Source organism: Eptatretus burgeri, chromosome 3 (assembly GCF_056783735.1).
Source record: "Eptatretus burgeri isolate ZD-2024b chromosome 3, Ebu_testis_v1, whole genome shotgun sequence".
NCBI classification, from domain to species: Eukaryota; Metazoa; Chordata; class Myxini; order Myxiniformes; family Myxinidae; genus Eptatretus; species Eptatretus burgeri.
This window is the reverse complement of record NC_140963.1, coordinates 118476535-118500949: the sequence shown is the minus strand read 5'-3', so window position 1 is coordinate 118500949 and position 24415 is coordinate 118476535. Positions and strand designations below refer to the sequence as shown.

General features: G+C 45.6%; 1 protein-coding gene across 3 annotated transcripts in view; it reads right to left on the bottom strand.

Annotated features, from left to right (window-relative positions):
• Nucleotides 1-4784: 4784 nt before the first annotated feature.
• The window catches only part of LOC147030820 (AN1-type zinc finger protein 2A-like), a 20550-nt gene continuing 919 nt past the window's right edge, over nucleotides 4785-24415 (bottom strand). Inside the window, exons 2-8 of one of the 3 annotated variants that reach the window (XM_085875297.1) lie at nucleotides 19349-19443; nucleotides 18432-18557; nucleotides 18193-18311; nucleotides 14742-14886; nucleotides 13745-13797; nucleotides 13346-13400; nucleotides 4785-5114 (exon numbers count right to left, since the gene is read on the bottom strand). In XM_085875297.1, coding sequence (XP_085731423.1) covers nucleotides 5079-5114; nucleotides 13346-13400; nucleotides 13745-13797; nucleotides 14742-14886; nucleotides 18193-18311; nucleotides 18432-18557; nucleotides 19349-19443 — 629 coding nt within the window. In that variant the 3' untranslated portion in view covers nucleotides 4785-5078. The remainder of the gene's footprint in view (nucleotides 5115-13345; nucleotides 13401-13744; nucleotides 13798-14741; nucleotides 14887-18192; nucleotides 18312-18431; nucleotides 18558-19348; nucleotides 19444-24415) is intronic. The other 2 variants (XM_085875296.1, XM_085875298.1) reach the window with 2 other exon arrangements.

The following is a 24415-nucleotide window of genomic DNA, read 5'->3' as shown; positions in this document are numbered from 1 at the left end:
GAATAAGATATAAGGTTCACTTGAGTGAACCAGCAGTATTGGCCGCGGAGGTTTTGCACTCTCCCGAGTGCTCCCCCTCTCGTTTCCTTTCTAATGTTTTTATCCACCACACTATTTTTTATACGCCCGATATATATATTATATATATATATATATATATATATATATATATATATATATATATATATATATATATATATATATATATATATATATATATATATATATATATATCGTGGCGTATTATGTGATACCGGTCGTCCGTCCGTCTGTCTATCTGTCCATTCCTGTCTGCACTCTAACTCCAAAGTTTTCAACTTTCACGTTTCATATTTGGTACATAGGTACAGACTGTGGAGATGGTGTGTTGCGACATACGTTCGTCATGTAAAGTGGTTGCCATGGCAACCAGGATGCTGTTTTCCATGTAGTAGCACAATTCTGTATATACCTTCTTGGTGGGGCGTATATTGTGCTCACGTTACTGATTACAATATACAAATACATATCGTGCTTTATAATTATACTTCACTGCAATGCTTTATAAAAAATATTAATTATTAGACTCGTCTTTTAAAAACGATAAATGTATAAACAGGTGAGCATTGGGTGGCTTTGACACCAACTCTGGTATTTCCTGACAGTTAATGTCCAACATAAACATGCATCGCTTTTTCATCAATGTTTGTATCTACAATTATCAACCTGTTTAACCACATTTTAAACTCACCTGGAATGTACTTCTGGGAAGCTTAAGCGATGGCGTGTCGTCCGTCCGTCTGTCCGCAAATACTTGCAACATCTCTGAAACTACAAACACGACTTTGATGAAACTTTACAACAACATTCATCACTCGTGATGTTCCAGATTGTTCATGGCATGTAAAAAAATAATAATAATAATAATAATAATAATAATAATAATAAAAAAATCAGGGTCCAAGGGGGTCTACAGGAGGGGAGGTTGCCCCCACCCTCAAAGAGGTATTTGCTTTCTTCTCGGAAACTACACACACAATTCTGATGAAACTTCACCACAACCTTCAAATTTGGTGCTTGGGTTAATTGAAACAAACACCCCTTTTGAAGATAATTAACAGCCTTATTTAATTTCCAGCAAATACCACCCATCACTTCACTGATAGGGCTATTAAGGGTGGGGAGAGAAAGAGGGAGGGAGATAGAGGAGGAAGGAGGGGAAGCTTTTTTTTTAATTACAGTACATACACAGTTTCCTTTTTCCTGTTTTTTGCGATCTGCTTTCATGACAAAATATTAATATAAATATACTAAAAGCTTCTACATTAGATTAATAGTCGGTAGTGGCTCAAAACAGGATGGAGGTAGACAGCACGTACGGATGTCTGACGTGATGGGATTTGTGCGTGCCTGCCTGCGAGCAGGTTGGAAGAATGCATATGGGTTGGGCAATGCATGCATGCAGACCTTTGGCAGGTGGATAACATGGCTTTTAATTTTAAAATGCTCCCACCTGGTTTTACATGGAACACGGTGGTTAAAAATAAAACGATGCTGTTTGGCCATGTTCTAATTTTATCACCCCAGTAATACCCCGGCATGCTGCCTGTCCTCCCCTCCCTTCCCCCCACGCTGCCTGTCCTCCCCTCCCTTCTCCCCACACTGCCCCTCTCTTTTTTCTCTCTATCAAGTTGAAGCTCATGGAGGAGCATTTGCTCAAAAATGTTGATTCACTGATGCTTTTATTTTGAATACAATATATATATATATATATATATATATATATATATATATATATATAGACAACATTGTCAAAAACCCTACACCAATGCAGTCCTGGGGCCTGGGAGGCCCGGGCATTTTATTTTTTTTAATTATAATTATTTTACTCTATGTACAAAGTTAAGACCAATGGGGAAGTATTTGCTCAAAAGAAGAAGTGATTAATTGATCCTTTTATTTTGAAGAGATGTATGTATTTTACAAGGTTATACAGATGCCCAACAAATCGAAGATAATGCATTTCAATGACTTTTATTGGCACAAAACAAATGATGATACAAAGTGATTTTCAACAATAAAAATATTTTCATGTTTGTCTTCTTGAAAATGACCAAATAAGTATTTTATCGGAGACAGTAGATGGAGGATTCCCATAGTGAAAATAGGATTGTACAGTGTAGCATGGTCCATGGAAAGAAAGGAGACACCTCCATGTGAAGTAGATAAAACTGTGAGCTGAAGATTGTTATGTCACCACACGAGGGGGGTGGGGGGGGTTGGGGGTGGGCTGGTGCTCTGTTAAATGGGTAGGGTTTAAGCCGAATTTCTCCCAGTACGTGATTTCCCCCTGTGACCTTTTTCTGTTTTTACACTTACAAGGCCGGAAATTTAAGAACAACGTACTTACAACAACAGAGCCGAACGTTTCCGAGCAGGCAAAAACCCCGCTTTCCCGGCTTCGTACCGGCAGGCCATGCCCCGGAGGCTGATGATTAGATGGAGTGAAGTAAGAGGGAGATGATCGAGTAGAGACGGCAGTCGGAACACAGAGGGGCTCTCTCTTGCCTCTCCTCGGCACGGTCAAGAAGTGTCATGTCAAACAATTCTCGTTTGTGTTGTGTAAATTTGCTTGCGTGCTACAGCAAGATGCCAGCCGTCGTCTGTTCGGCTGGGTTGTGAAGTTTGTGCGCTTTGGGAAGAGAAGAGGAGGAGCATGTCTCTCAGCAATAATCTCAGCTCCTGCTGTATGTTTGAGGAAGGCGGGCGGACCATTTGCTGCGAGTGCACCTGGTGCTGTGAGAGGAGTGGTGCAACAATCTCGATCGTGAGAAGAAACTGTATGGCAGTTTGTGGGCCCTGGTGTTGAAGACCGCCACACGCATTACCTCACGTACGTGACTGTCGAGAGCGACTTCGCGCCATTTTTGTGCATTTCCCATGCAGTGGCTTGGAGGCGCAATGACAGTGAAGCTCCTAAACATCATCTCTGGACACAAAGCTGAGTACCAGCATAAAGGGAGAATTTTCTTTTATTTTTATCTTTCCACTTGTCTGTGTTTGTGACTGAGTGGACACATCTCAAATTAGGATTTAGTTTTACTTCACTTTTAATTGCAGCCATTTGGTTTATTTTCATTATAACTCGTTGATTTATGTTCATTAAACCGTCATTTGTTCAATTTACTTATGTTCATCTATTTGTTGTGGGTTCGAGAATAAACCCGTGTGTTTCCGTTCTGGTGGGTGCGTACGCCACCTTCCCTCTCGCATGCGCCATAATCTCCAAGGATATCGGCTGTTCGCTTCCGAGTGAAAACCGTTTGGCTATCCGTCCAGGTCGGTGTTAATCAGCCTGAACACAACTATATATATACAAAGATATGTATAATATATACAATTGACCCCTCTCACACTCCTCCAGCCAAAGCTGCTGCATAAAGCAACACAAGAAGACCTACACAAGGTAAGCGTGATGGCGTTTCGAAACCTTCCCAGAATTCCTCAACAACTATAAAGATGTTCACACATAGTACACACACGAGAATCCCAATGCTATACACCCCCTCAGCTACTGGACCGGTTTCATTGCTTACTGGCGAATCATGACTCATCCTCAGTACCAACTGGCTCATCTGATCATGTACTTGTGAAGGCCACCATCTCTCTCGCCATTCTCAAAGAACAGCCTCAGCGCCAGCAAGTCTGGCAGTTCACTCAGGCAAACTGGCAGGGACTGCAAGCAGCCATCACACGTCAGGACTGGTCTCAAATCTACCACCTCTGATTTAACTCAGCCTGGGAATTCTTCCACAAAAACCGCTGCTCTCTCTTGTGCACAGATTCACCCCATCTCATCTTCAGTTATCTTACCCATCCTCCCGCTCTTCGTACTCTGAATTTTGTGGTGAGGCAGTTGCTTTGAACAGCTCATATTAACTTCTCAGATGTATTCACCTTCATACATTTGTCCAAGTTCCATTCCACGTTATAAAAATAGCTCCGCAAAGCAGGCGTAACCCATCAGCCCATGCATTGTAAAAAGAAGCAGTGATATCACGATGATGCAGTCAGTTAGAGCATGTTGGACGTCATATCGAAAATCAATCGAAAGGAACCTTCCTCTACTCAACCACAACACACCCTGGAAAAATGGATTTAATCGGACAAGGCGTTCTCCTCGAAATCAACGGAAACCAATTTAAAGATGGCTGCCATGGAGGCCACATTGAAAATCGCAACGCACCCATTTTCGAAAGGAACCTTCCTCTACTCAACCCCAACACACCCTGCAAAAATGGATTTAATCGGAAAAGGCGTTCTCCTCGAAATCGACGGAAACCAATTTCAAGATGGCTGCCATGGAGGCCACATTGAAAATCGCAGCGCGCCCATTTTCGAAAGGAACCTTCCTCTACTCAACCCCAACATACCCTGCAAAAATGGATTTAATCGGACAAGGCGTGCTCCTCACAAACGACGGGAACCAATTTCAAGATGGTTGCCATGGAGGCCACATTCAAAATCGCAGCACGCCCATTTTCGAAAGGAACCTTCCTCTACTCAACCCCAACATACCCTGCAAAAATGGATTTAATCGGACGAGGCGTTCTCCTCAAAATTGACGGAAACCAAAAGTTGACAGACGCCCAGACGGACGCCCAGATGCCCTGTGGACAACGCCTGTAACGACAATACCCCTTTTCCAGCCCAATTCGGGCTGAGGGGTAAAAAGCAACACACTCTTCCAGTTCAGGTGTCTTTTATAGGTCATACAATTAGTAATTTCATTACTGACAACAATATTAATCCATGGTGCTCTTTATTTCAGGGAAGGCTTGGCATAAAATGTCCAATGATTGCACTGTTGTGCAAAATTTAATAAAGCACATCAGGAGGTAGTGCAGGGAATGTATGTATAGTAAAGATCAACTTCACCGACAGCAATGACTATTTTTCCTGTATTCTTACATGCATGGTTTAAATACAATTTATACGATTAGATTAAAATATTGAAACATGATCAAACGTTGAAAGCAAAATTAAAACAATGGTGCCTTTCATATGCATTCCTCTTGATTGCAGCCTCTGTTGCACACTCACGTTATGCAGCAGCTCCCGTTCTTGTTGGAGGCCTGTTGAGGAGACAGGAGGAAATGGAATGTTTGGCCTATATGGTGGAAAGATTTCACATTGGGTAAGATGCTTAATCAACTGACCATTTCCACTCCAGACTTGAAAGCTGACTTTATTAGCACAATTACACGACAACGATATTTTATACAGGGTGGTCCAAAATTATGTGCAACTTTTCAAACAGCTGTCATAATTTTATGAATGCGACCCAGTTTTTTTAATTTACAGGTCAGCTAAAGAACAAGGTTTAAAGTTTGTTTTCAGAGAAGTTTCAAACATAGTGAACAATTTCTCTGTTCCCCAGCAGAGGCTCATTTTGGAGAATTTTTTTTTTGTGACAAAGTCATATGTTGCTGCGCAAAGGCAGTTTTGTCGGGTCTATCCAAATGCTAGAATTCCAATACACAAAACCATCAAACATATTGATGAAACATTTAGAGACACTGGAAGTGTGAAAGACCAAATTAAAAGGACACATTGCTCGAATTCCTTCAGGGAGAACCCCCAACAAGATAGAGGCTGCAAGAGAAGCTTTGCAGGCTTCTCCAGAAAATTTGACACACACAGCTGGTGGGAACTTCTCACACGACCATAAGTAGAATCATACACGATGACCTGAAGCTGTATCCGTAAGAGATACCATTACTGCAGTACCAGAATGCAACAAATAAGAGGATAGATTCAAATTTTTTTCCATAAAAAAAAAAAAAAAAAAATCGACAACTGATGGCCTCCTTACTCACCGGATATGTCTCCCACCGACTACTACTTAAGTGAGTCCCTCAAAGCTAAGGCTGACGAAAACAATCCACACACGCAGGAGTTTAAAAATAACATCAGATGAGAAATCAGACACATACCAGCTCAAGTTTTCAGCCAAGCCATTGACAACTTTAGTGTCCGTGTGGCAGCTATCATCTGGAGGCCTGGCGGTGCTTGGATTGAGCACTTCATCAACTACTAATGGTATCGCTATTTATTGCTTGAGGAAGCATTTAGTGACGATAATAAACAAAAATTTAACCAATCTTGTGTATTATTATACAAAAATAAACAAAATTGACCAAGAATATAAAATATTGTAGTCAAATAAAAAGTAGCAGATCATTTTGGACCACCCTGTATATCATAACGGTTGTTGGATTTGGACCAGTGTTCTGATCTCAATCCTGACAACCAATGTAATGGTGGACCGTGTGTGCACGTGTGGTCAAATCTTCCACCCGGACGGTCACAGATTTACTGACGGATTTGTCGTTGAAGGCCGTATGCCGTCCCCGGGAAAGCTGAACGGATCTACATTTCAGTTTCCAATGTACAGAAACCCCAAAGAGAACTGTCGCCGACAGCTAGTGTGCCCATGTAAAGGCCAAGCAACAACATGGACTGATGTGCTGTGTATTAAACCTCCTAACGAGGGCTTTTCATGTTACATTTATAATGGTTGTGGTCTGACCCACGTCATTAATTACCATTTCCAATTTGAACCGCACACCATGCTGACACCCTAGTGGGAAAAACAATGTATTTGGGAATGATGGGGAGGGAAGAATAAAACGCAAAACACACCGACAGCAATAACTTCTTTAATGTTGATTTTCCCCATGCACATCAGATCTGGCTAGCTTAAGAAAAATATGTTATCGCCCAATCACACACATGAAAGACAGGTATGGACAACAGAAAGAAAATTAAAAAAAACAGAAAGAACCCTGTCCCGATGCAATTCTTGTGTGGGTTGTGATGGCTGGCAGCGGTGGTCTCAGCAGGAGAGAAATGAAAGGTTGGATTACATCCGGGCTCATTGCTCTCGGCCAATACACAGGCATGTTTTTACGACCCAATGCTCGGACCATTGTCCTCAAAGTTTATCGTCCGTCCATCTATCTCTATCTCTCACAGCCCTCTCCAGCATCTCACTCAAGACATCTGAAAGGTCACGTCGTGGTCAGATACAGGGTTCCGTCATGCACATGGACTTGAAAAATACTGGCCTCCCCAGCGAATCAGTGTGGGTGTGGGATCCTCGTACAATGACAGAAAAAAAAGAGCGCCAAAGACATCACGTGCCGTGGTGTGGAGGAGCGCGCGCGCCGTGGTGTGGAGGAGCGCGCGCGCCGTGGTGTGGAGGAGCGCGCGCGCCGTGGTGTGGAGGAGCGCGCGCGCCGTGGTGTGGAGGAGAGCGCGCGCCGTGGTGTGGAGGAGAGCGCGCGCCGTGGTGTGGAGGAGAGCGTGCGCCGAGGTGTGGAGGAGCGCGCGCGCCGTGGTGTGGAGGAGAGCGCGCGCCGTGGTGTGGAGGAGAGCGCGCGCCGTGGTGTGGAGGAGAGCGCGCGCCGTGGTGTGGAGGAGAGCGCGCGCCGTGGTGTGGAGGAGAGCGCGCGCCGTGGTGTGGAGGAGAGCGCGCGCCGTGGTGTGGAGGAGAGCGCGCGCCGTGGTGTGGAGGAGAGCGCGCGCCGTGGTGTGGAGGAGAGCGCGCGCCGTGGTGTGGAGGAGAGCGCGCGCCGTGGTGTGGAGGAGAGCGCGCGCCGTGGTGTGGAGGAGAGCGCGCGCCGTGGTGTGGAGGAGAGCGCGCGCCGTGGTGTGGAGGAGAGCGCGCGCCGTGGTGTGGAGGAGAGCGCGCGCCGTGGTGTGGAGGAGAGCGCGCGCCGTGGTGTGGAGGAGAGCGCGCGCCGTGGTGTGGAGGAGAGCGTGCGCCGTGGTGTGGAGGAGAGCGCGCGCCATGGTGTGGAGGAGAGCGCGCGCCGTGGTGTGGAGGAGAGCGCGCGCCGTGGTGTGGAGGAAAGCGCGCGCCGTGGTGTGGAACAGCGCCGTCACACAATGTGTTCTGCTTACGCAGTCATTATGTTGCATTATGCTTAAATTATTAATGGTGTTGCATAAAATTATTAAAATTATGCATTATTATATTGGAACAACAGTCATTATGCTTAAAACAGTAATTTGTTTGATGCCGTGGAGAGCATCGCGCCGTGGAGAGCATCGCGTTGTGGAGAACATCCCAGCGTGCTTCGTGGTCCAGTGCACAGTTTCATGGAAGGTTCCACTATCACCCGTTAATGCGTCTCTTTAACCTCCTGCTGTGTCCCATGTTCCCCATATTGGTCATGTGGAGGTGGGTGGGTTCGTTCAGTTTTGTTGTGCAGATCACCAATCTAAACCAAATTCACCCTGTACATTCATGAGAACACACCATTGAGATTCCTATTTGTTTCCATATCCACAATTTGACACACCGACAGTTATTACCATTTGAAATTACCGCCATGAAGTGGGCGTGGCGTGCTTGTAATCGTGGAGGAAACGACCAAATCAAGATGGCGGCGCCCATGGTTGTTGTATGATTGAGTGATTTTTGGTCTTTCAACAACCAAATATGCGTTGTTTCATACACTTGGGCGGGGAGGATGATGAGAAAGTGACGCAATTCACGGATAAGAGCTGGCTTAAGGTATGTGAGTGTGCGAAGGCTTGGTGCGACGCCACAGATAGTGAAACTATCAACAAATGCCGTTTGCTGGCTGATCAAATTATGAAACTGCTGCCAATGACTGATCCTCCTGCGGATGCCGGCTGTCACCGGTTCTGCTATGGGTCGTTTTGTAACAAGGATCATATAAAACGCGCTGAAGCCAGGAAAAGGAAATCAGAAGTCAGCACTACTGCAGTTTCTGCTAGAGCCAGTGAGGTGGTGGGTGGACGAGAAGAGGGCACTCATACCACAAAATACGTAGAAAATCCCTCAGAACCTCTGTAGAAAGGGTGGCTGGCAAATCAGCTGGTGTACTGCCAAGAATGTGTCATATGCCAGAAAAAAAGACAAATTCATCCGTGTCAAAGGAAAATCTCAACGTGATCAGTTGTCCCTGGCAGAAACACAGGATGGAGGAAAGCTGAGGGAAACTGCTGAGCAGAGGAGAGATGAACGTGATGTGAGAATAATGACAACTATAAAGGATAAAGACTGTGTGGTGCTGGAAGTTTGTTATTACGAGTATGTGAATGACACATACCACAGACAGAGTGAAAGTAAACTCCAAACTCAGAAAGTGAACTATGATTCAACATTTGACATTTTCTGTGATAAAGTAATCCAGGTAAGACTCGTTGATGGAAAGCAATCGATATATGAAGAAGTTGTGTGAGATGTTCAATGACCTACTCAGAGTATGCGAAGGTCAGGATAAGGCCAACTACCAGGCAACAAGACTGAAGAAAAGACTGCAGGAACGGTACCCAGACATGATTTTCTATCATCCACCAAAAATGTCTGAGAGCGAAGTGGTGTACATGAAGGACATTGATATTGATTCGATTGCTCAGGCTGCTGTTGTAGACAGAAGCTCGACAACAGAAACAGAGTCAACTACAGAGGATGAAGCCAGCCAGGGTCCAAAGCAGGGTGACTCAGGCCTCAATTTACATGTTCTATACTTGGGAGCACTCATGGTGAGAGATGACCCAAACAAACACCAAAGTGTGGACATTACATGGCCCCCACTTGGAAATGGTGAAGCTAGCACGAGAGCTTATACGGGCAACTCGTACTTCGAACTGGCTGAAACACCTTGCGATCACGAGAGCGTCAATGCCCTGGTACTTTGCGTACGATCACCTAAACTATGCAAGGTACTTACCCATTTACTGGCTGGAAATGGCCGGGCTGGAGCACTCCCACCCAGACACCTATCAAGCGTTCATGGACGGCAAATGGACTGCCCAACGGCATACTCGTTATGGATTTAGTAGTGTTGCGTGTGATCAGATCATAGAGCAGACTTTAAATAGGAACAGCAAGACCAGTGGCGGCATCATTGGTTACACTCAGAAAAGCACAGCTGTGAAGAAGTGGATCCTGTCCCAACCAGCATGTGCAGAAATCGCAAGGAAATGCGAGTCCATGGCGGGTATCCACGACGAGCCCCGAACGAGAAAGGATTTGGATGTGTCGATCTCAAAGAAGAACGAAGCAGTGGTGGTATAAGTGATGGACACAGTACTTCAAATGATTAATCCTTTCTCCGGCGCTCACCTTGAACTCGTCAATATTAGTTCAGGTGTCATCGCACCGCCAGCCACTTCCGCAGACTTGATGAACGCGTATGTCAAGGGAGAGAATGCTGTCGTGCAATTAATGCATGATCGGCTTCTCTCGGATGAGGTCCCAATCTTCAGTCCAATTTCGAAGGCCAAATTGGCAACTTTCTTGAAGGCACGAGGCAAGTCGGCGACTCCCTACCAGCAGACGCCGAAGGCTGAAATTGCAAATGAACGTCGTCTTTTCACATGACTGCTGTTGATTGGTGAGTAAAGCAATGTAACACTCCACGATCTGCTCACGCACCCACTGGCAAACATATCTTTCCTGCTGGCATCCGGTGATGGTTCGATTGCTAAGACGGACAAAGCCAAACTCTGCAACAACATACTGAAACTGTGTCCCGATTGCCGTGTGGACGCTCGGCCTATCCAAGGTGCAACGATTGTGGATGGAATGGCCATTATTCAGGCGATAAAGGCTGGTTCACTGCCTAACACTTTCGGCAAACTGGAAGAGATGGTGCTGAACATCCTAGTGGCCAAAGCACGACATAACCAATCTTCGAGACTGGACATGGTGTTTGATACTTACCCAAGTATCAGCATCAAGTGCCTGGAGCACGCTAGATGAGCGGGCAGGGCGGGCGATCTTCAGGTGCGACCCATCTACGGACGCGATCAAGCCCTTCCAAAACAGTGGGCCAATTATCTCCTGAGCGGAGCCAACAAGGATGCGTTGACAGAGTTCATCGTCGAATCGTGGACGAGAAACATCTCTCCATCAAAACTGGGTGACATGCTGTTGTACGTCAGTCATGCCAGCAAATGTGAGAAAATCGAGGCGTCGAATGGTGTCATGACTGTGTCGTCAGTACCTGAACTTGAATGTGACCACAAGGAAGCTGACACGAAGCTCCTGCTACATGCTGCTCACGCGGGACAGAATGAAGAGTCAGTGCGCATAGAGAGTTTCGACACCGATGTGTTTGTGTTGGCGTTGGCTCACTCGAAGTCGATTCGGGTGTGAAATTTCCATCTGGTCACAGGAAGTCCCAAGGACATTATCGTTGTTGACATTAGGAAGCCGAGTAATGCCCTGGAAAGTTCTGTCTGCAATGCGTTGATAGGTTTGCACAATTTCACAGGAAGTGATACCACCAGTGCATCCCACGGTAAGGGCAAAACAAGGCCATTTGACTTGATGATGAAGGGTCCCCATCTCATCACCTGTTTCAGGAGCATTGGTCAAGAATTCACGCGAGATCAGAATATCATTCACGACCTGGAACAATTCGTCTGCGCCATGTACAATCAGCCGACCATGAAGAGTGTGGATGAGCCTCGCAACAAGCTATTCTGCAGCCAGTCGCTGGGAGAACAGAAGTTTCCGCCTACAAGCGACGCTCTGATGCTGCATTGCAAAAGAGTGAACTATCAGTCTGCGATCCACCACCGCGTGACTGAGAGGTTTATAGAAGCCCCTTCTCCTACATTTCACGGGTGGGTGGAACGCAACAGAGCACTGATTGTTCACTGACTGAGCAAACCACCAGCGCCGAAGGAACTGTTAGAGGCGACGAAATGCAATTGCAAGAACACGAAATGCGAGACCAACCAGTGTTCTTGCCAGTCAAAAGGACTGTCCTGCACAGAGTGCTGTGGGTGTCAAACCTGCGCCAACGATGAACAGACCCGTGCAGAAATGGAACTAATGGATGATTAAAGCAGAACTGACGATGATTCCGACGACTAACTGTGAATGCGGGTGTCACACTGCTTTTGCTGTGGTGATCTACTACACAGTAGTATTCAGGTTGGTTAGCATGTAATAGTGGACTTGAGTTTTGTAATAACAGCAGTCAAGAGCCTAGTTCAGCAACCGCTTCAGAGCAAGAAATACTGGAGTTCTAAGACAGTAATCCTCTTGTGGCGGTTCTACTTTTCATCAGGCTGAGTCGCGCAGTGTCTTTGTCTTTGATTTAATCCGTAAAAGCCAATGTAACTGTCTTATCGACGCTGTAACTGCCTTCAATAGTCAATGTAACTACCTTTAATAGTCAATGTAACTATCTTGAATAGCCAGTGTGGCTGCCTTTAATAGTCAATGTAACTACCTTTAATAGCCAGTGTGGCTGCCTTTTAAGCAAAAAGTTGCCTTGGTCAACTCGAAGGCCTGTCTGGTCGGTCCAGATGTTTTCAGCCAGTAAAAATATGTTACTGCTTCGGTTTACGACCTTTAATTATAAACATCTTTAATAACAGTGAATAGGGCTCTGAAAAACATATTGTATCATTTTAAGACCTCACAAGAGTTTTCTTTGACGCACATATCAGTCAAACCTTGATTCTTCATTTCTGTGTCAAAATCGTGCTTTAATGTTCGGTGTATCTTTAATTGCCAAAAATGACCAATTGTGTCACATCCTCGATGTGGAAACAAGTGGATTTGGTCTCAGCGTCTAAAATTCTTGAAGTATGCCAAATTTCATTCAGATTGGTGATCTGCATAACGAAAATCATTTTCTGAAGGTAATAGCGAGTACCTCCACATGGTCTAATATGAGTGAGAGGGTAGGTTAAATAATTAAGTCGTCGAGATACCGTGAGTGCGACGGATAATTATTTTAGCATTCGCATGTTGAGTCGTTTTGCCGCCTGCAGCCATGTTTTCTTCTCCACTTCTCCTTATAATAAATCCCTCATTAATGAGAACCCTGTCTGTGGTCACCAAGTGAACAGGGACACTGCAGCGCATTAGCTCATTAATTTGGAAGAATACTCCTGTAGCGAGGAGTAATGAAACAAGTGGAAGAATAATTTAATGAGGATCCTTTTCCATGCAACATTCAAATCTTGAATAAGAAGCCATATACATGTTAAGCACACAAAAATGGTACGATACCTGACCCCCCTCCCCTCCCACATAGCTTTCCTCTTTCTTCTTTTCCCCCCTCCCTTGAACTATTCCCATCAGCATCAATCTTACCCAGCATGTACGTAATTTGCAGATGGCCCACTTCCGATCACATTTCACCGCGCAACTGAAAGCATCATCGCATGCAAATAACAGACCCCAAATATTCAACGTGCACGCATGCACACGCTTGTGTTAGCATTCATCGTGTGCACAGCACAAACACTGGGTGTGACAACACGAATCCTACTGTACAGCTCTTGCATGCAATGTACCTACCCGTCTCGGGAAATTCCTTTGTACCGAATCGCTCTGACTTGGCTCATCCCTTTCCCTACATGCCAAAGAAGGGATATAATTGTTCGGATCCTCAAACAAACAAGTGCGCTACACTCATTGTGTGAATCGGTCATTGTATGGCATGCTCGTTCACTCCAAAAGTTACCCTTCATTTGAGCAGAAAACATCCTTCGATAAGCAAACCGTCTCAAAAACGAAACAAAACATCATTCCTGAAGATTCTGTATTACGAATACAAGTTTTGAAATTGCACAGATGATGATGTGGAAGAATTGTAAAACTAAATTGACCACGTAAATATGAGCACGGCCAAAAAACTGCAGGTCTGCATCGAGATGAATGCTGACAGATGATGCTGGTGCAAAGAGAGGTACTTACCGGTTGTCCGATAGCGAGAGCTGCAGAGCAATCTGAAGAGCTTCTTCTTCAGTCTGCAAGACAGCACAAGTCATTTCCTATCGTTCGGGCTGTCCTCATTGCTCACATTTGTACAGATGAGTTTTAAAACAAAGCTTCACACCTACCCTCACTTCCACACAACATCACCGTGCGTGGAATGCAGAAAAATAGCTCCGCAAAGCGGGCGGAACCCCTCAACCCATGCATTGTAAAAGGAAGCAGTGATATCACGATGATGCAGTCAGTTAGAGCACGTTGGACGTCATATCGAAAATCAGACTTCAAGATGGCTACCGTGGCGGCTTGTGAAAATCGCAGCGCGCCCATTTTCGAAAGGAACCTTCCTCTACTCAACTCTAACACACACTGCAAAAATGCATTTAATCAGACAAGCCAAGCCGTTCTCGAAATTGACGGAAACCAATTTCAAGACGACTGCTGTGGCGGCCACAATGAAAATCGCAGCGCGCCCATTTTCGAAAGGAACCTTCCTCTACTCAACCCCAACACAGCCTGCAAAAATGGATTTAATCGGACAAGGTGTTCTCCTCGAAATTGACGGAAACCAAAAGTTGACAGATGCCCGGACAACGCCTGTGATGACAATACCCCTTAGCCCAATTCGGGCTTAGGGGTAAAAAGGGGTCAGCAACTGCAGAAAGGCTCAGGGGTGGGAGTGGAGGGGGTATGGGATAAACAATGAGGTGGCAATGGGGAGCAGTCTCGATTGACTGAAGGGAAGAGCAAGAGACAGCAGATTCAGGGAGTCCCAGGTCAGTTTGAAGAAAAAAAAAAAGCCCGGAGAGAAAGGAATGGAGGAACTGCACATGGCCAAAATCAGAAAGATGGAGCAAATTTCAGTTATTTGAACTCAAGCCTGATATTATATTAAGAAATTTCTCTGTGGTTTACTTTAATGAGTCACAGCAATGATTCCAAATTTATGGTTCGAGAACACAGCGCGGTTGGTATTTACGAGGTCTCCCTGCAGGTTGCCCATGTTTGCAGTCACTGCTGCTGCCGCTGGAACAGGCGCTTGCGCAGTAATGGCACGTGCCGGAGGAGTAGAACGAGCGATGGAAGGTGGCCAACATGGAGACTTGGCAATCTTGTGGCCGACACTGAAGAGGGTTCAATGTCACAAGAAACATGTCAGAACATCATCCTAACTAACTGCTGCAAGCAATGATCTTCAAACCCATTTATATGCAAATTCTCTGGATATCCCTCAACCCTTGAACGTGGATCAAGCTGCGAGCACTAGATGACAATGTATTGTAATATACATGGCACCATTGATATATATACACACACACACACACACACACACACACACACACACACACACACACACACACACACACACACACACACACACACACACACACACACACACACACACACAAAGCTTGACCACTCTCATCAAGATTGGGCAGAGCAGGAGCAAATTTCAGGCAAACACAGATGTGCAGTCCAACCTCTACCCCTCTCCTCAGAAATAAGTTATGGAGTATCACTCGATTTTTTTTTATTCTGGTGTTATGGATTCATAAATATACTGCCCAATGGTCACATACTCTTATGTTGCCACATGTATAATGTACGTGGAAATGGCCACTCCATCCCGCTGTCGCCACATGGGCCTACAATTTATGGGTGCAGAGATCATTCATACATAGTAATGGGCATAGTGAGTATACTTCTACTTTGGTCTATTAAGTGCGTGGTTATTGACCGTGTCGTGATTGTGCTAACTAATAATTTTTCAATTAAATGATTATGAATTCTTTACTTGAACTCGAACGGCAGTGTCGAGCACATACCTTCGCCAGGCTGAACAGTTTATGTTTCGTATGGCCCCACTGATGGGCCAAATCTACTGGACATCTGGACCATTCGTCATTGTCTCGCACACCAAACTCATCCACCAAGTTTTATCATAATCCATCCACAACGTTTTGAAATATCATGCTATTTGTCGTTTTTGGCCCCATATCTCTCATGGTGAAGAATCACTTAAAAAAAATTCTCAGATCTGGATCCAGATACAGATCTTCACCAAAATCGAAATCGATTCATTCCAGTCACAAACACAACCTGGCCACCAAGTTTCGTCCGAATCCGTCCATAACTTTTTGAGATATTTGACCTCTCGACACCCAACAGTTGGCATCAGTTCTCGCAAGGGCATGGCAGTGTCGCAGATGCAGTGCCCCTTGTAGGTTAGAGCAGCAATTTGAAATTTTGCAGGGTGCCAGCAATAGCTCCTCACTTGCTTTTCACGAAGGACACTGTGGGATCTTTAACGTCCACAACCTAATGCTGGCAGACTGGATGCCCAATTTAACCCGATTGCTGGCAGACTGGATGCCCAATTTAACCCTACCCAGACTGGGCTTTTCGAAGTATGCTTAGGCTGTGGGAAGGGGAGGGGGGTGGGATCACATTGTCTGTCTGTCTGTCTGTCTGGTTGTTTGTTTGTTACCCCCACGCAGATGAAGCGAAATGTTGGGTTAAGCAATTGGTTCATGTCTGTCCGTCCATCTGTCTGTTTTATCAGTTTATGATCAAGGAACAACTTATTTAAATCAAATGTTATGTATATTTTGAACACGAATCGGAACATGAATGGGAAGACACGTTTGCCATTTTAAAAGTACCTTGCCTCTGAATTTGTCCCGATCGCATATGTGCAAGAGAGGAGCGAGATAATTTTATTACTCTGTCTGCCTGACTGGCAGACAAAGTCATTCCAAACAGGAAGCTTACTGTTTTTAAAGGAAGCTTACTGTTTTTAAAGGAAGCTTACTGTTTTTAAAGACGTTATAAAGGACACCAACAGGCATGAAGAACCAATGTAACGTGTTAGATAGAGTGATGTAATAGACACTGGGTAAAACGGTGGTAAAACCAGGAATTAATTTATTTATATGCCTTTAAACCTTTATTTAAATTGAATAATAAACTTGAACATGTAGAACACAAATTGTCTTCATAATACTTCCAAGAACCTCCAGCTTTACAGTACTTGGACAAGTTTGATAGGGTGGTGTACGTAATAGGAGCTGTCAAGCATAGCCCCTGGGAAGTGGACATGGCATGTGAGAGGGTGCAGTTTCGGAGTGAAGAATAGGCCCTCAATATGGCTATGTATGGTGCTGATTGATGCTGTGTTCTATGGTGATCAATAAAGCCTCCATCTCCTAAACTGTGACCCAACGTCATCTTATTAGTGTATATGGATGCTGTATAACACTTTCAGTTGCACTAAACTTTAAAGATTAAACAGTCTATAAAATCATTATGTTGTCACAATTGAAGTCGTATATACCTGAACACTGCATGGGCATCGTGTTCTACGATCTCAATAGTCTGTTTGTTTGTTTGTGAGCAGGATGTCATGAAGTTAAGGACAGATTTGGCAAAACTTGGTGGACAGGTAAGGTGTGTAACAAGGACGAACCAATTTGATATTGGTGGACATCAGGATAAGACAATTTTTATCAATGATTCTTCACCATTGAGAGATAGGGCCGAAAGAATATATATAGCATGATATCTCAATAAGTTATAGATAGATTCGGACGACACTTGGTGGATGAGTTGGGTGTGGGACAAGGACAAATTGATTCGATTTTGGTGAAGATCTGGATCCAAATTCGGATCTGATATTTTTTGAATTTATATGCGATTCTTCACCATTGAGAGATTGGGCCAAGAACGATATATAGCATTATATTTCAAAAAGTTATGGATGGCTTATGACAAAACTTGGTGGATGAGTTGGGTTGGTGACAAGAACAAGCCGATTAGATTTTGGTTCAGGTCTGGATCTAGATCCGGCCTGTCAGTTGGATACAAAAACTGTTTAGACTGGTGGGAGTATGCGCTCTCCCATTCCATTGGGACCATACTCTGTGCAGAGCGTTGGTGCTGCCGAAGCAGTCTCCTTGGCTATTGGGCACAATCCTGGATGGGTCGCCACTCCGCCACTTGACTCAGCCTGTCATCCTTCCGAGGTCGGTGAAATGAGTACCAGTGTATTGGAATCAGGGCAAAGCATCGGCGGCATAGTCGCGCCCCAACAAAACGATAGCTACCCGGTAGCCAAGCTGCCAAACGCAAGAAGAAGAAGAAGAAGGTTTGGCAATTTGTGAGGATTATGGAGAAATCACAGAATTTCTCAAACTACCTCTAGGCTATTCTGCCAGCCCACATTGATTACAAAGAAATCAACAAAGTACAGAGGATTCAAAACCTCAGTTCACAGCATCAATGAGCACTTAGATCAAAACATGAAACAGGCCGATTGGATATTAGAAATACAAGTTTACAGCTGTCGAACATTTTCACATTTTCACAGACGACATCCTCCAGAGCTTCTCTTAGCCTGATGTGATTTGCAAAAAAATAAATAACTAACTTACCAGGCATGATCAGGTGGGTGTCGATGTCTAATGCAAAATCCTCCACCACAGGTGGAACATATCACCTGGACAAAGTCTCTCTGTTTGCAACCTCGTATTGTGCAGCGTGTGGTTATGCCCTGGAATGCAAAATGATGAAACCAAAGAGACCTGTACATCAGCACAATGAGGATAATGCACCGGCAAGTAACAACAATAAATATTGTTAATATATCTAATTTGCATTACTCGAACATCACCTTACGCCTCTCAGCTCCTGCTTTGCAGTCATTGTCCATGTGTTGGCCTACCCCGACATCTGGTAGAACCCCTTTGGGTACAGGGACAGGTCGTCCACACAATGGACACAGAGGAACCTGTACATCCTGGCAAAAAAAAGTTCACCCATCGGTTTATACAAGGAAACCTACACTAGAGAAGAGGCAACCTAACTCTCAAGCCGACAAAAAAAATGCACATCCCAATTTATTTTAAACATATTGCCGCATACACGAGTACGAGGTGGTACACGATGGCTGCTTGTTCACCACCCATTCCAGGTGGGGCCTGACCCCAGAACAGCCAGCCGAAGGATTGGCAAAACCTCCAGTCACATGTGAATGCAACGGTTACGGAAAACATTAACCCGATGATGGCAGAGAGAGAGAGAGAGAGCACTTCCCCACATGAGTAATCAACAATTTAATAACAACAATTATAAAAAATAACAACAATAATAGTGACGCGACTCAATAATTTACAATGCAGATGACATGAGGCACAAATCCAGATGAACCTTAATTGTATGACAACACAAAACTTGTTCTTCTTTCGGCTGCTCCCATTAGGGGTCGCCACAGCGGATCATCCATTATGATCCGCATACTGATTTGGCCTAGGTTTTACACTGGATGCCCTTCCTGACGCAACCCTGGTCGCCTCTTACGACACGATTCTGGGCTGCCCTACACCCTCTCATAGTGCAGAGTGCCAGTCCTCAAGCGATCCTCCAACCCAAGCCTCCGAGTAGCCGGATTACAGACGCACGCCACTACGCCCAGTTATGACAACACAGAACACGTACTCAAAAATTATTAAAGAAGCTCACCAAGGGCAGGTGAGGAATCATGGGAAACAACCTCCAATACAAAATACTGTACTTATTTGCAAAACTAACCTTTTTGTAAGCCGATGGGCAGTTGTGATCTCGATATATGAAGTGATCTTTGCAGAAGATCTTCTCACAAGCATCACATTTCATCGGCAAGAAATCTAAAATGAGCAAAACATACACGTAACCTCAAATAAGCTGTGAGCCATCCACAATTTAAAGATCAAATGCAATAAAAAAATAGGACCATGCGTCCTGAAGCTCACCTGGATCAGGAGCAACAGTCACTCAACCCCCCGCAGACCCCCTCAGACCCTGAACAAACTTCAGTACATCATGGGTGATGAATATTGTGGTCAAGTTTCATCAAAATTGTGTGTGTAGTTTCGGAGAAGAGAGCAAATACCAATTGGCGGGGTGGGGGAGGGGGTCAAACCCTTCATCCACGATTTGCCCCTTAATGACTGCAAATTTTGATGGTCAATACACCTTCGTTAAGCCTCAGACATGAAGTTTGTGGCCAAGTTTCATCAAAATCGTGTGTTTGGTTCAAGCGATAATGACTGAAGTGTTGATCGACTCACTCACTCACAAACGGTGCTCGATCGCAAAAGCTCACCGGCCAAAAGTCCAGGTGAGCTAAAAATGGTTCCGTCAATTGGAATGGTAGTACTTTTCACGAAGTGAAGATAGAGCCTCTTCTTAGATACTAGTCCTGACATCCCAAGGATAGTTCCACTGTCCAAGACCATCGCAATATCTGCATGTGTTGAGCATGCTCAGTCGAGTTGGGTGGATCTAAGAGGTCATACATACTCCTTGGTTTTGGTTGACAGGCGGCTCGGGGATGGAAATCTAAAATAAAATCCATGGTGCTCCAGGTTTAAGAGTTATCATCAGGCCTGGCCATCCGCATGTATAACTCAGGCCAGCAACAATAGTGCTTCAAAAGAAAACGTGCATGGTGTTAATAGCAACATTCCCAAATGGGGTGGCAGCACGTCCAGAAAGGTGGGTGACAACAAAATACAGAGGATTGGTGCAGCAGGGTGGGTGTTACGGGAGCAGGCACTTCCAGGTCGACATTCAGCGACTGGACTGGGCTTGTGTAAGTAATCAGGCATCGCATTATGAATTGTAAACTGTTGAAGCAGCTCTCGTGTGAGAAGACATCGAGATTTGTGTTTTGGAATATTGGTAGTTTGACAGGAAGTGATCGGGGTTGTTGATGCTCTATTACAGGGGGCTTGTTTGAAAGGAAACAGATGGACAGGAAAGAGAGCCGGGTGAAGGTGCTGTTGGTTTTTTAGTTCATTCCTCATAGCCATTCTCTTGTTCGGTGATCTTCAGAGAAAAACCAAGATTGTGGATACTCTGTTCGGAGAGGTTATCGGAGTGAAGAGTCAAAATCTTGATGACTATCTGCAAGTCATTGAATTCAGACACTCATAAGCTGAAGGAATTCTTCAAATCTCTCTCCACATACATAATATATATATATATATATATATATATATATATATATATATATATATATATATATATATATATATAGTTTTGGAAATGAGAGCATACATGGACATGTCGGGGAACCGGGCGAGGTGGCGTGTGCCTGTAATCCGGCTACTTGTAGGTTTGGGTTGGAGGATCGCTTGAGGACGGGAACTCTGCACTGGGCCACACTATGAGAGGGTGGAGGGCAGCCTGGAATCATGGCGAAACCCAATCCATATCCCTGTGTCGTAAGAGGCGACCAGGGCTGAGTCAGGAAGAGCATCCGGCGTAAAACCTGCGCCAAATCAGTATGCGGATCATAACGGATGATCCGCTGTGGCGACCCCCAACGGGAGCAGCCGAAAGACGAACAACAACAACAGATGGACATGTCTGAGACCCAAGGATGAGTTATTTCAATGGTCTATGTGTAGGTTGACCTTTGCCCCTTGTCCAAGGGTTTGGGGTAGCATGTGTTGAGGTTGGTTTGCATTTCCCCGGTGCGATGTCTTCCCTCCCCCCTCTGCTCATTTCAATACCCCCATCTGTTTATTCCAAACCCTCTGCTACTTACAATCCCTCCTTCACCCGATAGGTCAGCTCCAACAATCCCCCCCTCTGCCTTTCTCAATCCCACAAAAATCCCATTCACCAAACCTGAATTCAACAACCTCTCCTTCACCCCATCGGTCTTACCTTCAACCCCGCAGCTGGTTGATCGTCCATCGGTGTGTCTGTGGTCATGAATCCTTTGGGTTGATCGGATTAGCTTCACCGCATCGGATTACCTTAACTGTTGGCTTCAAGCAAGGCTCTTGATAAGTTCAAGTTTTTCAGCGTCTCACATATCCTGTTTTCGATGAGATCTAAAGAACTGAAACTTTAACTCACCTGTCCAAAGGACCTTTGACTATTGTTTTATAGTCCAATTTCTGTGCATAGTTTAGCCTTTTCCCTCTTTTTAACAGATGTTTTCTTGTTGCAACACATCCTTTAAGTCAGGATTTCAAGTGACCTTCAAACTGTTCACGAAAGGACAATGACACCTGAACATTCTGCCAGTTCTGTTGTCAATTTATTGCTCATCGTCTTTCTATTCCTTAAAAGGGGAACCCAAGTGCTCAGACCACATCGACGCTAATCTATCCCTTGATCCTCAACAAAATAGACATGATGTGACTTTCTGATTTGCGATTTATAGTCAAGATCTTCTTCTTCACCCTTAGCCGTGACGTCACACCCAGGAGTCGACCACCGGATCCGCACCGTGTACAGGTTACATCGTGGTATGATCTAACTCAAATGGCGAATTATTATTTTCAAATTTCTACGTAATGCTGAGTAAAAGTGTCCTTGGTGATAGTAGTAATACTGTTGCGGAAATGGCCCTTAGTTTGTTATTAAATATAGGATTAGCCCAGATCCCCCCTTAAATGCATGTTTAGCCAGGTTGTTAGGTAATTGGACATTACATGTGTGTCGGGAGGTGTAGCAGGCTGTCCATTATTCATACAGTGGTGGTGGACCGGGAGGCGCCTTGCTTCTTCTTCCTTTCCCGCTCCGAACCATTCCCCACCCAGCGCTCTGAGAGTGTCGGTCAGCGGGACGTGCCGGCAGCCGATTGGTGGAGGGCTGCTGCAACCTCGGCAATGGACCAATCATGGGTTCCCGGGGGAGTGTCCAGAGCGAGCGCTGGGAAGGCAAGGGTGGAACTGCCTGAGCCTCGACACGGGTGATCGGCAGTAAGAGGAACTGCCTGAGGGTCGAGTCGCGATCTGCTGTATAAGGGACGGCTGTGTCTGTCTGCGATCTGCTTCGTGAAAAAGGCAAGAGGAACTGGATGAGGTCAGTCTGCCTTCTGCTGGATGAGAAACGACTGTGAGAGTCTGCCTTCTGCTGGATGAGAGGCTGCTGGTGTCGAGTCTGCGATCTGCTTGATGAGTGACTTGACGGCTGTTCCTCCTCGGCGATGGACCCAGCATGCAGGTCGTCCCCAGGTTCACCCTGAATCCAACCATGGAGCCTCTAACTGTCTTTGCTCCTGGCATGGCTCGACACGCTTTTCGATCCCGTCAAACCGCCTGCGGAGCCCACCACCCCGATTTGGCCCAATATGGTGAGCAGGCCAGGCCTGGATTTGTATACTGGACCTTGTGAAAAGCCAGCTGGAGCACACCGTGGATCTTCCGCTCTTGTGCCGTCGACCTTACGGGGGCTGAACGCGCTGAGGCTGGTACTTGAGCGGTGCGACAAAAGGACGACGCCATCTTGTCACGCGGCGTACTCGAGCTTGGGCGCTCGAATCCGTTGACATCGGCTTCTCACGAGCCGCATTCGTGCCTTTGACACTTTCCCCTCGTCCATGAGGAATCACCAAGTACTCTGTGTCTTGTCTGCATGTCGTCCAGGCCTAAGGTTTATCTCGCTAGGGTTCCCCTCGAAACCCGTATCCACAGCTCCCTAGTTAAGAGTGGGTTATAGATTAATTACAACATTGTCGTGAATGCTTTGCTTGTGTAGTGTTTCCCCGATGTGTCCCCAATAAATCTGGCTGACTCATATGAAAGTTACCGCTTTGAGTTTATTCGTGCCATGCTGAGGAACAATTCGCTCGATTTGTATTTAAAACCAAAATGGTTACGGATTGGCAGGCTTCGCTCGGTCTCTGACAAACCCAGTCTGTAACCGGGGTCTATTTCCCCAACTGGCAAAGCACAGGTGTATTTTGGTATCGTGATCTAAGGCGCGTAACCCGAGACCTGTGCCGAGCCAGCCGGCGTTATAACCCCTGAGACGGCGGTGCTGTTAAGTGACGCCAAATCTTCAACATTTGGCTGTCAAGAGTAGGGTGGGAATCCCGCCACCGCCCGATTGATAACAATACAACCCAAGATGGTTTCATGCCACACGAATTGCCAAAACACCGTTTTCCAGAAATTGGATGATGTTTGTCCGATATACCTGAGTGTGGATCAGGCCAACAAATGTTCGCTTTTGTGCTCGGAACACGTCACAGAGCACTGTCACGAAGCAACAGAGATGGATAGATCTTGTGGTTATCCGCCACAATGGAGAGAGGATGCAATACCCACGATTAAGCGGAAGAAACGGCCGTTACTCGAAACTGTAACACCATCTCGATTTTCACCTCACCACAACCCACCTCGACAGTGGGACGCGGCATGGACACTACGGTGGGACAAAGCATTCTTCACCCATTTTGTCAGCGATGTTCAAGTGTGCCCGTGCCGTGTTTCTGTTGGAGTAATACAACTGATTTGTAAGGTCAGGTCAGGTATGGGAGAACGCGCCGGAGCAGCACGTCGCTGCGTCCACTTTCCGCCGGTACTCCAGGGGCCTCCGTCTGGCCATCCCCCAGGCAGATGCCTGGCCCATCCCCATTTCCTTGAGATGCCGATTAACCTGCTATAACCACGAGAAACGTGGTCGGCCCATTGGCCTCCTCCACTGAGAGAATCTGGTGAGCAGGATCAGTGTCAGGAAAATGAGCCACATGCCCATACAGCCGCAGCTGATGCTCACAGACTACACAGGTAACAAATCTCATTTGAGTCTCTCAGCAACCGCTTGTTGGACACAAAATCCAACCAGCGATAGCCAAGGATTCTCCGAAGAGAC